Here is a 15,043-nt window from a genome sequence, read left to right on the forward strand (position 1 = left end):
CACGGTGGGGCAAATCGACAGAAAAGTTCGGACATCAAGTGTAGGAACTTCGGAAGCTCATATCTTCGTTATTACTCAACTTAGAAGTAGTTATTGTCACATTCCCTTCAAGAAGTACCACTTGAAATTTACAATTTTAAGAAATAATTATAAAAATTTGGAGTTCTGGTCATAATTTTTTGTCTGGTCTCTCCCAAAGGCCCGTTTTACTGTGCGACGCTCAATACGATAAAAAGATGAGTATCTAATTATTTCTCCAGCGCGGAGCGATGAACCTGAAAGCGACGGCCGGGGGCGAGAACGGTGGGGGGGGGGGGGGGGGGGCTCAAAATGCCGGGCTCTTGAGGCGCGGCGCTGGCTGGCGAATTAAAATTTCCACTTAAAAAGCGATGAATAAACATCGCTTTCGAGTGTATCTCCGTGTTTATTGCGAATTCCAGAAACGGATACCCTTTTGATATCGTTATTGGAATCAACAAAATGTACACTATCCGTCTCTCCGTGCTCTGCTTTCTCCGAGTCGGAGGATTACTGCGAAGGAACGCAGACTCGAGTAATGCAATTAGCTCGTGTATCTGATAATGTTGCCGGATATAATTCGAAGGAACACTGCCTGTGATAACGGGGAGAGAAAAACCCTGGAGGGATTCTCGAAGTTCGAAAAAATTAAAGTTAAGCTATTCAATTAGTCGCTCAGGATTCTCAGCACAATGGAAAAAAAGTCTCTTGGATCTAGAGTTCAGTTTTTTAAAAATTGACAAGAATAAATACGCATGATTCAATCAGAATTTTGATAGAATCTGAAAGAAATCCGCTCAAAAGTAAAGGGTTGGGACTCCTGATTTAAGAAAAAATCCGATTAAGTCAAGAGTAATTTTTCGTGTCAGTTTTTTTAAGAGCCTGGACTTTTCTCCGATGAATAACTGGAAAGTATTGACTCTAAATCTGGCTGTAAGTCGCATAACTTAGAAAATATTTGATGTCAAGATCCTTTTTTCCGGTTTTACTCCGAACGCATTTCCATGGAATACACTGGGGAAAAAACACATTGCATCTAGAGTCCAGACTCTTAAAAACATCGACAAGAAAAATACTCTAGATTCAATCGGATTTTTGCTTAAATCAAGAGCCTAGCCTCTTAACTTGAGCGGATTTCCTTCTGATTCAAGCAAAAATCTGATTGAATCAAGAGTACTTTTTCTTGTCAATGTTTTCAAGAGTCTGGACTCTAGATCCAACGTGTTTTTTTTCCAGTGAGGAATTTAAAGAACTATCAAACCTCGGAGCGAAACTTTTAGTATCGCCTTAAACGGCTCTTTGCTACTGTAGACTATGTTGGATACCCCAAATTTGGAACATTAGGAGCCGTGAGATAGTGCATTTCGTAAGGATCCGCTCTGTGATCTATAACGGATGGTTCCTGTCGTCTGATCTCGAAGACGTTCGGGGCTGTCCTCCTCACTTGAAACGGCGAGGGGGCTATCGGGGGTCCTTCCACGGCGACCTTTTGCGTTTGGGGTGGATCCCCGGTTCCGAACAGTGACTGTTGATACATCTGCGGCGCCAGGTAATCGGACGGATCTGTAGCAAAAGGTTGAGCGTTAGCAGGCTCGAGAGATGGTTCCCTACGCAGAAAGAGAAGAAAAATCAGCCCCTAGCGCTAATTTCATAAAGATTCTTTTCATCTTATAATTTAAATTCAGGTGGCAATTTTTTGAAAAAATTCCGAAAACGATAAATACATAATATAAACCCATTCATGAAAAAGTTATGGTGTCGTGAAAAGTGTATTTTTCGTAAATTTTCTAAAATTGTTCCTTTAATTTGGATTAATTTTCATTGACGAAATGGTAGAATAGGGCTTGGTGTTTCACAGTCTAGATTAAAGTAATCTACAGTATATTAAAAGGGAATGCGAAGCCAAAAGTACCAAACTTTCAAATACAACAAATCATTTTTGACCTCGATTTTCTCCCAGAATACTGTGGCCAATACTATTCCATTATCCCTTTGCTACATTCGGGCTAAAATTCTAGTGATACCCCCCCCCCCCTCTCCCATCTTCCTCTCAACCCCCAAAACTATCCTTTGCAACTGTTAATTTTGTTTTTCTAATAAATTTCCTCGTAAATTTTATTTCTTGATACTAATAATTTATCAGTACTGAAATAATTACCTTGACTTTGCAAGACTGGTTGAATATTTATCAGCTTTCAAGTCATGAAAGCCTGTTTCTTGTGAATGCAAGCTCGAGCAAGGAGCTTTCGTACTGTCCACGTTAAAGGCGACCGTTGGTTTATTCTGAAGGATAGACGTTATAATGTGGTCAACAATGGCCGCCACCTTCATCTTGACATAGTCCGGGTCAGCACCTAATCCTGTCATTTCTGTTCCATACAGGGGACAATAATTATGTGAAAGGTAAGGGTTTCTTTCCGGCAACGATGATTGAACTGGAAGGTAAGGTGAAGGTTGCACATTTAATGAGAAACGTCTCTGGCCAAGATAACGTGAACTTGCAGGGTCCAGGTTGTTCATCCTCGAATAAGGTGAGATCCTCCGATGCAAATCTGTAGGAAAATTCAAAGGGTACGTCCGTTCCCAAGACTTTGGCAGGGATTTGACCTGGTGAAAGGGTTTCAAGCCTCTTGTGCGTCTGTCTTCGTCGGGCGCTAGGTCGGATGCAGAATCGTAAATAAGTGGTAAGGTGCTTTCCCAATCATCGTCGAATTTGATTAAAGGTTGTTGTTTCTTAATTCGATGAATTCGGTGTCCCTTCGTTTTGAAAAGTCGCAGCAGCTTCCGTTTCTTAGCGTCATCCAGGGCCCGTTTTTTGGGGAGTTTCCCGTCGACCCTTAAAAAATCAGGGTCGTTGGGATCGTCTGAAATCGGGTTCAGGTTTTTCGGAGGATCCACCGGAAGGCTTTGACCCTGACCGACCACTCCAATTGGATTCTTCGGGGTTGAAATTATCTCTTGGTTTGGTCCAGCTATTCTTGAATCTTGACCTGAGTAACTCGCTGCACCTAAGCTTTGTAGCGATGAGGAAGGGGCTATTTTCTGCTTGAACTTCGCATTATTAAGAGTTGACAATTTTTGGGGCAGCTTCAAAGAAGACGATAGCGAATCCTTAGCCCGTCGTTTGCGCTGAAGTTGGCTGGAAAAAGGAGAGAGAGCCGGCGCTGGGCCTAACGTTGATTTTCGTTGTACCGCGGCTGAATCTGGAAAAAGTTGCCCCTGCGAGTCCTGTAATTTAACATTTTGATTCGAAAGAGGAGAGTTGGGGCCAAATTGGCTCTTCGTGTTGGGGTAATCGGGTGTTATATCCGAGGACTGCACGTTCACAAAAGGTGAAACTATCGGCGAATTGGCTGAAGTTTCATGTTCTCCTGGCGGCGCAATTGTTTCCAAACCATCTTGATGATTTGAGCCTAAAGGTGAATATGGTGCTTGATCACTCACGTAATTTACGCCATCATAATAATATCCATGAGGTAAACTCTCTTGATAGTTTTGACCAATGTCAGTCCCATACACTCCTGGAGTCGGATAAAGTCCAGGATGCTGGTTCTGAATCTCAAAGTTGCTTATCTGATGGCTGTATGATTTCTCGGGGATATTAGCAGCGAATCCAGGGACGATTCCGGGCCCATAACCTGGTAAAGCCTGATGGTCGTAATCGGTGAATTTAGGCGTGATTACGGGTTGGTAACTCGGTAGGGTCTGATGGCTGTATGGTTTCTCGGGGATATTAGCAGCGAATCCAGGGATGATTCCGGGCCCATAACCTGGTAAAGCCTGATGGTCGTAATCGTTGAATTTAGGCGGGATTATGGGTTGTTGATAAACCTTTCCAGGAGCCCACAACTTGTGTTCGAGCATGTGATAGTGTTGATGCGGGGTCCTCAGAGAGACCCTCCTGGCGCAGTACTGAGCGAGAGGCGACTCGCACTCGTAGCGGAGGAGGTGGGCGCAGAGGTCGGCCTTGGTCACCGGCGTGAGGAGTCGGAGCCCGAGCGTTGGCACCAGGCGACACTTGAGCGAGCCAACGCCGCCGGGAAACGGGGCGTCGGGAAAACGGGGCTTTTCAGCGGGGACAAGGGACGGGATCGTGCCAAGTATATCACCATTAACCCCGATTTCAGCGCCGGGTTTTTGTCCCCGGTCGAGGGCGCTATTTACGATCGCTTCGTCAGCGCCCCCCGGCGCGGCTCCTTCTTCCCGGGTCGCGTCCGGAGCTGACCCTAGTAATGCACCCCCGATCAAGTCCGCTTCCTTGTCAACTAGCGGCGAGCCGTGTTTTTCTACCCCTTCCGCTGTCGGGGTATTTTTTCGAGGTGGTTTTTGCGCTTCGCGCACTTCATTATTAACCGGTTGTACTTCATTATTTTTAGGGGTTGTTTTCGCCTCGATCAAGTCCGCTTCCTTGTCAACTAGTGGCGAGCCGTGTTTCTGTACCCCTTCCGCTGTCGGGGTATTTTTTCGAGGTGGTTTTTGCGCTTCGCGCACTCCATTATTAACCGGTTGTGCTTCATTATTTTTAGGGGTTGTTTCCTTGCTTGAAATCAACGGATTTTCTAGCACGGGGGGTAAAGTTGTGCTCGACGGCAGGGTTTCGGCTATCATTTGGGATGTGATCTGCTCTTTTGGGTTTTCGGCCGCGGGTGGTGAATGAGGAAAACGGACAGTTGGCAAGTTTGGATTCTCTGTCGGGCTTATTTTAGCTGCGACTTTTTCTCCTGGCAAGTTTGGATTCTCTGTCGGGCTAATTTTAGCTGCGACTTTTTCTCCTGGGAGTTTTGCCGGCAGCGTGTCTTTCTCTAGTGGTCCGATGACCTTCGGTGTTACGTCTTGTCGGTCAAAAAACTCGTCATCGTCGAAATTCTCTAAGGGTATTTGACGGCCCTCGGGTTGATTCTGAACGCCCTGAACTTTACTTGAACCGTCTTTCTGAGACTTTCGAAGCTCGACTTTTTCCTTGAGACTGGGTTTTTTGGTCACTTCACCTACGATTGGTGGTTTCGGAGTAATTTTCATGACAACACTTGAGCCCTTCTTTGTATTTTTCGGCACTTCAGACGCAACCTCTTCATTCAAAGGACCCTTTCCTTGCACCATGCTTTTTTCCTCTCCTCCCTCAGATGCTGCATTTTCCAGTAGTCGTGGTTTTTCCGCTGCTGAAACTGAGTCTATTTGACCCAAAGGAGCGTCAACTTTCTGGATGTTTCCACCTACCTTTTCATCTGGCTGCGCGCCCACATTTTGGTTTGTGTCAAACTGTGCCCCAATCTTATCTGAGTTTTTTCCTGGCGTGGAACCAGTCGGTGAACTCAAGCTGGAGCCAACATTCGCATTCGCATCCCCTAAATTTTGCGTTTTGCCATCACTCAAGGGGTCTTTGGACACCCCTTTGTTCACCGTCGGTGTCTCAGCGTCCCCCAAACTGCTCGCCACTACCGCACCTTTCTTTAAATTGTCTTTCTGTTGAGATGCATCACTCGCTGTCGTTGCCGTCCCGACACTACCTGAACTTTGTGACACTACCCCACCATTGCTTACTGCATCAGAGGGAACAGCAAATACCGTTCCCGGAGTCTCAACGTCCCCAGAGCTTTGCACCTCTGTTCCAGTGCTCCCCGAAACAACTTTTGACACATCACCGGTCCCCACTTTTCCAACTACCCCCGCACCTTGTCCTACTGTTCCGTTATTCTTCAACTCGACTTGTAAACGCTCAGGCACATCACTACTGGTTCCAGGTGTTCCAACTGTCCCTGAACTTTGCGCCACTGCTCCTTTGCTCCCGATTGCATCCGAAGGTACGGCAAAGATAGTTCCCGGTGTTTCAGTCGGTCCCGCACTCTGCACCCTTGTTCCGCTGTCCCCCGCCGCAACCACAGGCGCATCCTTGACCGATCCTTGTGTATTAGCTACCCCCGAACTTCCCAACACTGCTCCTGTATCTTCCGCCGCGACTTTTGATGCATTACCGATTGCTCCTTGCGTTGCAGCCACCACTGAACTTTGCATCGCAGCCCCTTTTTCCCCAACGGTGACTTTCGGCACATCACTGGTCGTCCCCTGAATTCCAGATACCAATGAACTTTGTGCCACTGTTCCACTTTCCCCCACGGCGACTTTCGGCATATCACTGGTCGTTCCCTGAATTCCAGGTACCAACGAACTTTGTGCTACTGTTCCACTTTCCCCTACGGCGACTTTCGGCATATCACTGGTTGTCCCCTGGGTTCCAGGCACCACGGAACTTTGCGTCACTGTTCCTACACTCCCCGCCACGACTTTCGGCACATCACCGACCGCTCCCTGCGCGCCGGTTACCCCTGAACTTTCCACCACTGTTCCTGCGATTCCCGATGCGTCCTTGGCTAATTCACCGGGTGTTCCTGAGCTTTGCGTCACTGTTCCTCCACTCCCCGCCACGACTTTCGGCACATCACCGACCGCTCCCTGCGCGCCAGTTACCCCTGAACTTTCCACGACTGTTCCTGTGACTCCCGATGCGTCTTTAGGTAATTCACCGGGTGTTCCCGAACTTTTTGCCACTGTTTTTGTATCGCTCGCGATGTCTTCCGGCACGTCAACGACCGTTCCTGTAATTTTTCCCGCGGCCGTGGCGGGGTTCTCCACGGGTACTTCACTGAAGGTTACGGGCGTTGCGGATTTCGCGACGGCGGTTTTTCTGGCAAGACGGGAGGCGCGCGGCGAGGGGTCGGCGGCGGACGCGAGCTCGCTGCGCAGATTCAGGGAATTGTAGAGTTGCTGGAGCAGGGCCTCGGACCCGCTCAGAGCCACGAGAAGAACGCACAGAAAGCGCATAGTGGATGCTGGACGCTGGATGGTGGATCCTGGATGCTGGATGGTGGATGGTGGATGGTGGACGCACGTTAATTAACTGATCGGCCGAACGACCTCTCCGCCCCGCAGCGGTGCAGCCTCCCCCCGCCCCCGCCCGGCCCCAACCCCCGCGGAAAACCACTTTTCATTGTTCTCGGCCGGGGTATTATTTACTTTTTTGTGTTTTAATGAATGGCTCCTGTGCGCGGTTGTGTGACAACAACCGCCGCAGCCGTGGTCTATGACACGGTTGTCGATTCGGGTCGATTTAACCGGTGTTTTTCATCGCCAAAACTTCGGGCGTAGAGGAACGGAGGGCACACATCAATTTTTTGACGAGACTGAGATGTAACGTGGCTGCTCTGATAAAAAAAAAAAACCTCTTGGTTCAAGTGTGCAGTTTCTTGTCGCCGGATTTAAGAGTCTAGACTCTTGTTTCAATGCAAAATCCGCTTGAATCAATGCAAAAGCCGCTTAAAACAAGAGTTCAAGACCCTTAAATCCGGCGACAAGAAACTGCACTCTTAAGTCAATGCAATGCGGCATTGGTCCAAGAGGTTTTTTTTACCAGTGTGGTGCAAATATGATCGGTGTAGTTGTTTGACACAACCCAAAATACAGAGCGCTGCATCAAATCACGAACTATCTAAAGGCAAAGGACCCCTTCACTGGAAAAAAACACATTGCATCTAGAGTCCAGACTCTTGAAAACATTGACAAGAAAAAGGACTCTTGATTCAATCGGATTTTTGCTTGAATCAAAACGAAATCTGCTTACATTAAGAGGCTTGGTTTTTGATTTCAGCTAGATTCTGATTGAATCAAGAGTACTTTTTCTTGTCGATGTTTTTAAGAGTCTGGACTCTAGATCCAACGAGTTTTTATTTCCAGTGTTCCCTTGAGCAGAATTTTCTGAGACAGTCACGAAGTGGAAAAACTTGAGTTTTCCGCGTTCATCATGGCAACAGGATGCCGGCGGGCGGTGGCTGCCCCGCAATAACTTCTTCAAGGTGGTGATTTCTATCGAGCGATCTGCTGACTCCCGATTCATCCGAAGAGATAAACGAGCATTTATTGTCTCTGCACGGGCTGAGGCTGCCGATCCAACCGCGACCGCGGCTGCTGAGGTAGATAAGCCCCTCATCGGCCAAACGGAACTCGTTAAGATAGGAGCTGCGGAAAACTCGGGATAAGGAGGTAGATAAATCCGGGGAGACGTAGATAATCGAAGTGGTCCTCCGCTATGAAAGGGCGTTTCAGGTGTCAGGTGCTTCAGGTGCGCGGTCAGGATTTAGGGATATCGTTTCAGGTGCAGTAATGATGATAACTTATCGAATCCTGTGTCTTCTTCAGATGGAAAATCCATCATTACCGGAGGGTCCGTGTTCGATTGTTGAGTCCAACGGAGCGCCTCTGTGCAGTGCTACCGTGCTAAGGAAAAACGCCGTATGAGCCCTCAGACGTTGCCAAATTTCCTTATGTAAAAAACGAGTTTACCGGGAAAATTGTGAATATTTCAAAGTTTTCAGACGATTTTGTTCGCATTATAATCTCAAGCACTGGGAAAAAAAACACATTGGATCTTGAGTCCAGACTCATGAAAACATTGACAAGAAAAAGTACTCTTGATTCAATCGGATTTTTGCTTGAATCAAAACGAAATCCGCTTAAATTAAGAGGCTTGGTTCTTGATTTAAGCTAGATTCTGATTGAATCAAGAGTACTTTTTCTTGTCGATGTTTTTAAGTGTCTGGACTCTAGATCCAATGTGTTTTTTTTCCAGTGGAGTATTTGCAATTTTCAAGGAAACATATGCATAACTTTCAGCAAAATTACATTCCTTTTTGACTATTGTTCAAGTAGATAGATGCTTTCATAGATAAGCCAGAAATAGAAGTTCCATTTTCCCAAATGAAGTTCAATTAGTCTTCCAGTCTCATCATTCAAAACTTTTTGATCGATCCAGAATCGAAGTGATCTGAACTTAACCGCATATCGACTATAAAAAACTAAATAAGTCATCCGCAGACTTAAAGACGAGAAAAAAAACTGCAGGAAGCGTGACGATTCGATTCGAATATTAAATTAAATTTCAATCCGTACGAGAACGTCGGAGTTTCGCGAGTTAAGAGAAAAGCCCGCGGTGACGCCGATCCTCGTGAAAACCCACCTTTTTCCACGGCGGAAATGACGAGACCCAAGCGGAAACGGCAACGTACGACCGAAACCGGAAACGGGTTGCCGGGCTGACCCGGAGGAGTCAGGCTTCCGGGAACGACGTCAGACGTCGCGACGACGACGTCGGGGGCGACTTGGCGCCGGCGCCGCGACGTCGATCGTCAGGGGGAGCGGACAAACGGAGCTTTAAAATCGGTGCGCGACGAAAGTTTTTCATTTTCTCAACTTTCACCCCGGCCCCCGATGCCCGCCAAGATGCAATCGCGGATTTCAGCGCTGGGAAACTATTAATAACGTGTCAAAACTTCATGAAATGTCACGCGGGTGATAAGCCCCGTGGATAACGAGGGTGTGTTGCCGGATCTGACACCTCCCCCCTCTTTTTGAAGATTTTGGACCCCTCGAAATTTTTGAATCAGCATTAGAGAGGAAATATGGATTGCATCTTTCAAAAGGGAACCACGAGCATTCCAATGTATCTAACATTCTGCAACTTTTTTCACCTTGCACACTGGTAAAAAAACACATTGGATCTAGACTAGAGTCCAGACTCTTAGAAACATCGACAAGAAAAAATACTCTTGATTCAATCAGATTTAAGCTTAAATCAAGAACCAGCCTCTTAATTTGAGCGATTTCTTTATGATTCAAGCTTAAATCTGATTGAGTCAAGAGTCCATTTTCTTGTCAATGTTTTCAAGAGTCTGGACCCTAGATCCGATGTGTTTTTTTTCCAGTGCAAATAAAATCTGATCACCTGAATAAGTTTTATCTTTACTCCCAATAAACCATAAATTCAAGCTGAAAATTACATTTGTAAATTTAATTTTTGCATGATTTCAGTGATTTTATTTCAAAGAATGTAATTCGCCTAATCCTAGCAACCTTGGAATGTTCTCGGTTCCTTTTTGCAAAATGCAATCCATATGATAGACACCCCGCTGGGATTTGTTCCCCGAAATGTTGAAGTTTCTTTCGGGAGTCAACACCCATATTCATCATCCAGGTCATCCAGCTGTTCCATCAAAAATAAGCCAGAAATATTAGCGCCTTATCGTAAAATGAAGCTCATACACCGGAAAAAAGTCTCTTGGATCCAGAGTCCAGATTCTTCAACAATTTGACAAGAAAAAATACTCTTGATTCAATCGGACTTTAGCATGAATCAAAAGGAAATCCGCCTTAATTAGGAGGACCGACACTTGATTCAAGCAAAAATCCAATTGTATCTAGAATATTTCTTCTTGTCGAACTTCTTAAGACTTTGGAATCTGAATCCAAAAGCCACTTTTTTTCCGTGAACGTCTTCGTTTTTAATGTTTTGTGATGCTTTATTTTCAACGATAACTAACTCTTTTTCCCCCGCTCCAGCTCTGAAAGTTCGCAATAAACCCATTACGGTTCGTTGAGATTTGACGGCAGTGCTCGGAAGTAACTGAAAGCAAGTCGTTCACGAGTCGAACGTCGCATCTTTCGAAGACATCATTCTCGAAGAAATTAATTTTTCATTCTTTCCGCCCTCATCCCTCCCGCGCCACTTCCGTCCATTAGTTCGCCGTTCCTCCCTTAACCGAGCCTGGGCTTCCCAACTTAGCGACGTGAACCTCAGGATCTCCCGGCGCACAATGGGGTGAGTTACTTGGAGAGGTCAAACATGATGAGGAAACTTTATATCTTCGTTAGCACGGAACGCAGAGGTTTAATGTCGGTTTTGTTGTGTTTCTCGTGAAGTTTCCTCGACGCACGCACCCCCAAAATTCACAATGTAACGATATAATCCTAAAAATTTGCTGTTTTTTTTTTTTTTTTTTCAAAATTTCCGTGTCCGACCTAATTCAATGTATCGTTCCATTGTGCGGCACTGGAGCCCAGAAGAATTGAGCTTTTAAACTCGATCAGACATTTTACTGAAAACCATTTTGCGTCACAAAAAAACAGAGAAAAATCTCTGAAATCGCTGAGGTAGGTTGTGAACCGTGTGCCCTAATAATTCGTATGAAAGCATTTTAACTTTCATTTTGAAGCTCGCACAATTGTTTAGGTTCTTCTCCCCTCATTTTGATGTTTACTACCGCTGAGTTTTTGTCTGATTATACAAAAAATGTCATTCGATTTTTTAACTCATTTTTGTTTCATTTGTTTCAGGTGAGGAAATGTTTCACGCAATACATAGTAATGTAAGTACTTTTTTTCGTCTTGTGAGAATCGAGGAGGTGACTGAAAAAACACACCATATGCGGAAAACTTGTTTGATATAAATACAAACAATTCAAATGTCTTAATGCAACTCTTTTTCGACACGGGCTCTAATAATAAAAACCTAAATAAAAACTCATTCATTTTCTCAAAAAATCAAGGAGGTATCGACAATTTTAAACTTCAAAGTCTTCTTCTTCTTCTTATTCTACGAACTACCAGAGCATAGCTCTGTTTTTCAAACCATCTAGATTACACAATAACAATTATAAAAACAAAAAATCGACAAATTTAAAGTATTCGTCAAATCGGTAAAAAGCCCTCAAACTTCAAATGGATTTTTATGAAAACAAAGTTTTCGCGTATGGGCTGTTAGTCATTGCAGTGGCCTCCTCCATTCGCGTTGAACGCGATCCCATAAAATTACATCCTGGCTCTTACCCCCAAATACTCCAAATTTCACCCCGATTCATTCTCCGTATGCCTACCAGAGCGCGCTCACGTCCCAGCTCGGACTTGCGGTGGAAATTCACAGCAATGCATTGCATCACACCGACACCGCACCGTTATTGTGTGTTTGCGGTCGATGTGAGTGCGTCTCCGGTCTCCGGTTTAATATTCATGGGTCCGCGGTGACAAAGGCGCGGGACTGAATCGGATTTGTCACCGAAGAATGAACCTAATCACAATCACGCCCCCATAAGCCCCCATCGCGGTGTCGCGTCGTGGCGACCGTTTTTATCCGCGGGAGGGGATGTCGGCGAGGCACCGACATCGGCCTGTTAACCCGGTAATCAGTTCATTTCACTTGACATGCTATTTATTTGTTCGCTTTCCGAGCTCTTGTTTTTCTTCTTTTTTCGCGAGGCTCGACGAGACGGTTGTTAAAAGGATTCCGAGCGGAGGGGAAGGGGTGTTAATCAGGTTGGGATAAAGATTGTGTTTCGCATCTTTTTGCCGGGTGTTTACGTAGGGGCTTTGTGTCGGTAGCCTGAGGAGGTGGGGATTTGCCTGTTCGGTTGTTTAATTTAATGGGGATTTGTCTGGGTAATTAACACATTGACTGAGAGCTTGTGTTTTTGAGGTTTTGTCGTTGAGGGTGGAAATGGTTTAATTAAGACGTTGCATGGTAATTTGATGAAATTTTCCCCTTATGCATATCTCTGAAAGTACACTATGAAAAATCATAATGTTCTATTGTTCTGTTCTTATGTGAAGTTGAAGTTGAAGTTGAAGGCGAGTCCATTGACTCGTAGATTGAGTCAAATGAGACTCAAATTTAGAAGCTATATTAAAGAACTTCATAGTTATCTTAAAATAAGGTATAACTAGAGTTGAAGGAATGGTAATCCTGTCAATTTTTTTTGTGTAAATAGAGTCGAAGTTCACTTGATTTTATGTTCAGTATGGGAACAGAATGTCACTATTTCCAGAGCCATATTTATAGTCCCTTTTTTTAAAAAATAAAATAGTTTTTTTCCTGGAGGAGGTCTATGGTTTTTATCGTTATTAAGGGACATTTAAGGAGGCTTTCAGTATAGCATCATACGTAAGACATAGAGGGGGGGGGGGGTTAACAGTTAATCTTCGGAATTAGATTCTGGCAAGGGGCTAAGATGATTTTCCACAACGAAAAATACAGAATATGAAAGAAAAAATCGATTTGCCCAGGCAAATTTTAAAATAGGTTCGTACCCCCCGAAAAGTCTATCAAAATATAGTTTATCGATGCTGTATCGACATTTTGGATTCAATTGGCCTGTGCATACTCTGCGATGTGTATCTAATTATCGTCCGCTCGGATGCAGATGTTGAATAATTCACCGGCGAACTCATTACGATGAATTTAGCAACGGGCGTCCATTGCATATTAATAACAAAATCACCGCCACTGCAGCGCATAAAAAGTTTTGCTCTTTCTTTTGCGCCGCCGGTTCAACGTCGAAGCTTTTTGCTCGAACACTGTTACCGAGTTAGTAATGCGATGCCAAATTCAGAAAAAAATCCGAAATCCCACCATAGTACCTTACGGTGGCGCCTCAGTACTTTAAAGATCACTGCGAAAAAAACACATCGGATGAGAAAAAATACTCTTGATTCAATCAGATTCTAAGCTAAATCAAAAGGAAATCCGCTCAAATTAAGAGGCTGGGTTCTTGAGTTAAGCTGAAATCCGATTGAATCGATCGATTTTTCTTGTCGATGTTTTTGTGCTCGGATTTTCTAAAAAATGTCCTAAAATCCAGAAATTATCAATTGATCAATAAGCTATCAAATCGTTACCCTATAAGTGTTGAAGATCCACCTCAAAGATTTTGGCCTGGTTTCACCGTCAATTTCCGTCAACTTCCAGAGTCGACAATGGCGGTCGAGAGTTATCTAGATTGACGGGTAAAATTAATTAAAACAGCGTGTTGATTGAAATAAGCACGAAATAAGCACGGTCGTGTGGAAATCAGATGAAGGATGAGCCCCACAGCTCCATCATCTACCATCAAATTTTTGCAGGCCGCAGAAATTTGATGGTAGATGGTGCGCAACAGTCACCATTTGATCGGAAATTGATGGAAATTTGAGCGTGTAACCAGCACATTTCGGTTCTTTTTGACGTCGTAGTAGCCGTTCACGCACCTCTAGAGCGCTCTTTGTGCCAAAAATAGGGTTACTAGAAAAGCGATGTCTCTGATCTTTTCCTACGGTTGCTGCGGAGCTCCCAGGAAATACCCCGCGCGCGAACTCGCAACACCACAGGACGTAGCAACGGAGCTGCAAGCTCACAATGTATCATCCCAAATACATTTGCATAAATTATCAAACTTATTTGCGCTCGATTTTGCCCGAAATAGAGCTGCAAGCGGGACGACTCAAGTTCGGTCACATTAGATTTGCATAATCGGGCGCAGCGCCCGTCGATGAAGCGAACGCAACACGGCAGGCTTTTATGATACACCGGTCACGTTGCGTCGGATTCCGGCGCTCTCGGGGCCCCGTTGCCAAACCGTGCGCAATAAACCTCCGTTTAATGTGATTTCGACTGATAGTCTCGTCGAATCGACAATTTCGGACGGGGTTTATCACGTTCCGCTCCAGTAAGCGTGAACCATTAAGAAGGGTGGTCCGGGAGTTGACTTTGATATGCCCTGTGTTTCGGCTCGCGATCATACCCGAAGTAGGAGAATTCAATCGCAATCATTAAGTGCGTCCTTATTAAGCTTTTACTTTAATGGCAGATTAGGACCAAATTTGTCGCTGATTATTGGTTGTTTGCCCGACGGATGTCCAACGTGGAGCTGAATTGTGGTGCGTTTTCGATATCGTGTTCATGAGCGCTCTCATTTTACGAGCTTTTAGATTCATTTCCGTTGCATTTTGTACCACCATCCCATCCCTCTCATTTGACAAAGTGAAAATTGAAAGCAGCTGTGTATTTGTAAATTTATTTATGTTCAATGCCCAACTGGACGTATTTCTATCCAACAGAACTATGTGCATTAAGACATGAGCCCTGAGACCCATAAGAAAACATGCATACCAGGGCTCACGTCATAATGCACATAGTTTCGTTTGACAGAAATGCGTCCAATTGAAGCGCTGAGCGTAGAAAGCGCATGCCTTGGTTGCGGTGGCTCAACATCTCCGTTAACGTACCATCGACTATAGTTAAAGCACGGGCATGGAATTTGTTAAAATGTTCACTGAATTTTCTCCATGATTTTACAATGCTGGAAACCAAAAATGTCAGAAAATTTACCCAATAATAGTTTCCTCTTTATAATATAACTCAGCAGTGAAGATTCTGTAACACCGCATAACA

The 15,043-nt window shown here is 44.8% G+C and overlaps 2 protein-coding genes across 4 annotated transcripts in view; one reads left to right on the top strand and one right to left on the bottom strand.

Moving 5' to 3' along the window:
- Nucleotides 1-15,043, top strand: part of pxb (putative Hedgehog signaling attenuator pxb) — a 245,056-nt gene that overhangs the window by 83,682 nt on the left and 146,331 nt on the right. The window lies entirely within an intron of this gene.
- LOC140225686 (uncharacterized) lies at nt 2,159-6,918 on the bottom strand. Its single transcript, XM_072305332.1, has one exon. It carries the CDS (start codon nt 6,835-6,837, stop codon nt 2,173-2,175), a length of 4,665 nt encoding a protein of 1,554 aa, XP_072161433.1. The 5' UTR covers nt 6,838-6,918; the 3' UTR covers nt 2,159-2,172.

The sequence above is a fragment of the Bemisia tabaci genome, chromosome 10 (genome assembly GCF_918797505.1).
Source record: "Bemisia tabaci chromosome 10, PGI_BMITA_v3".
Taxonomy (NCBI): Eukaryota; Metazoa; Arthropoda; class Insecta; order Hemiptera; family Aleyrodidae; genus Bemisia; species Bemisia tabaci.

Excerpts from the sequence above, each read along its gene's own strand:
- LOC140225686 (XM_072305332.1), bottom strand. The coding sequence starts at position 6,837 with ATGCGCTTTCTGTGCGTTCTTCTCGTGGCTCTGAGCGGGTCCGAGGCC.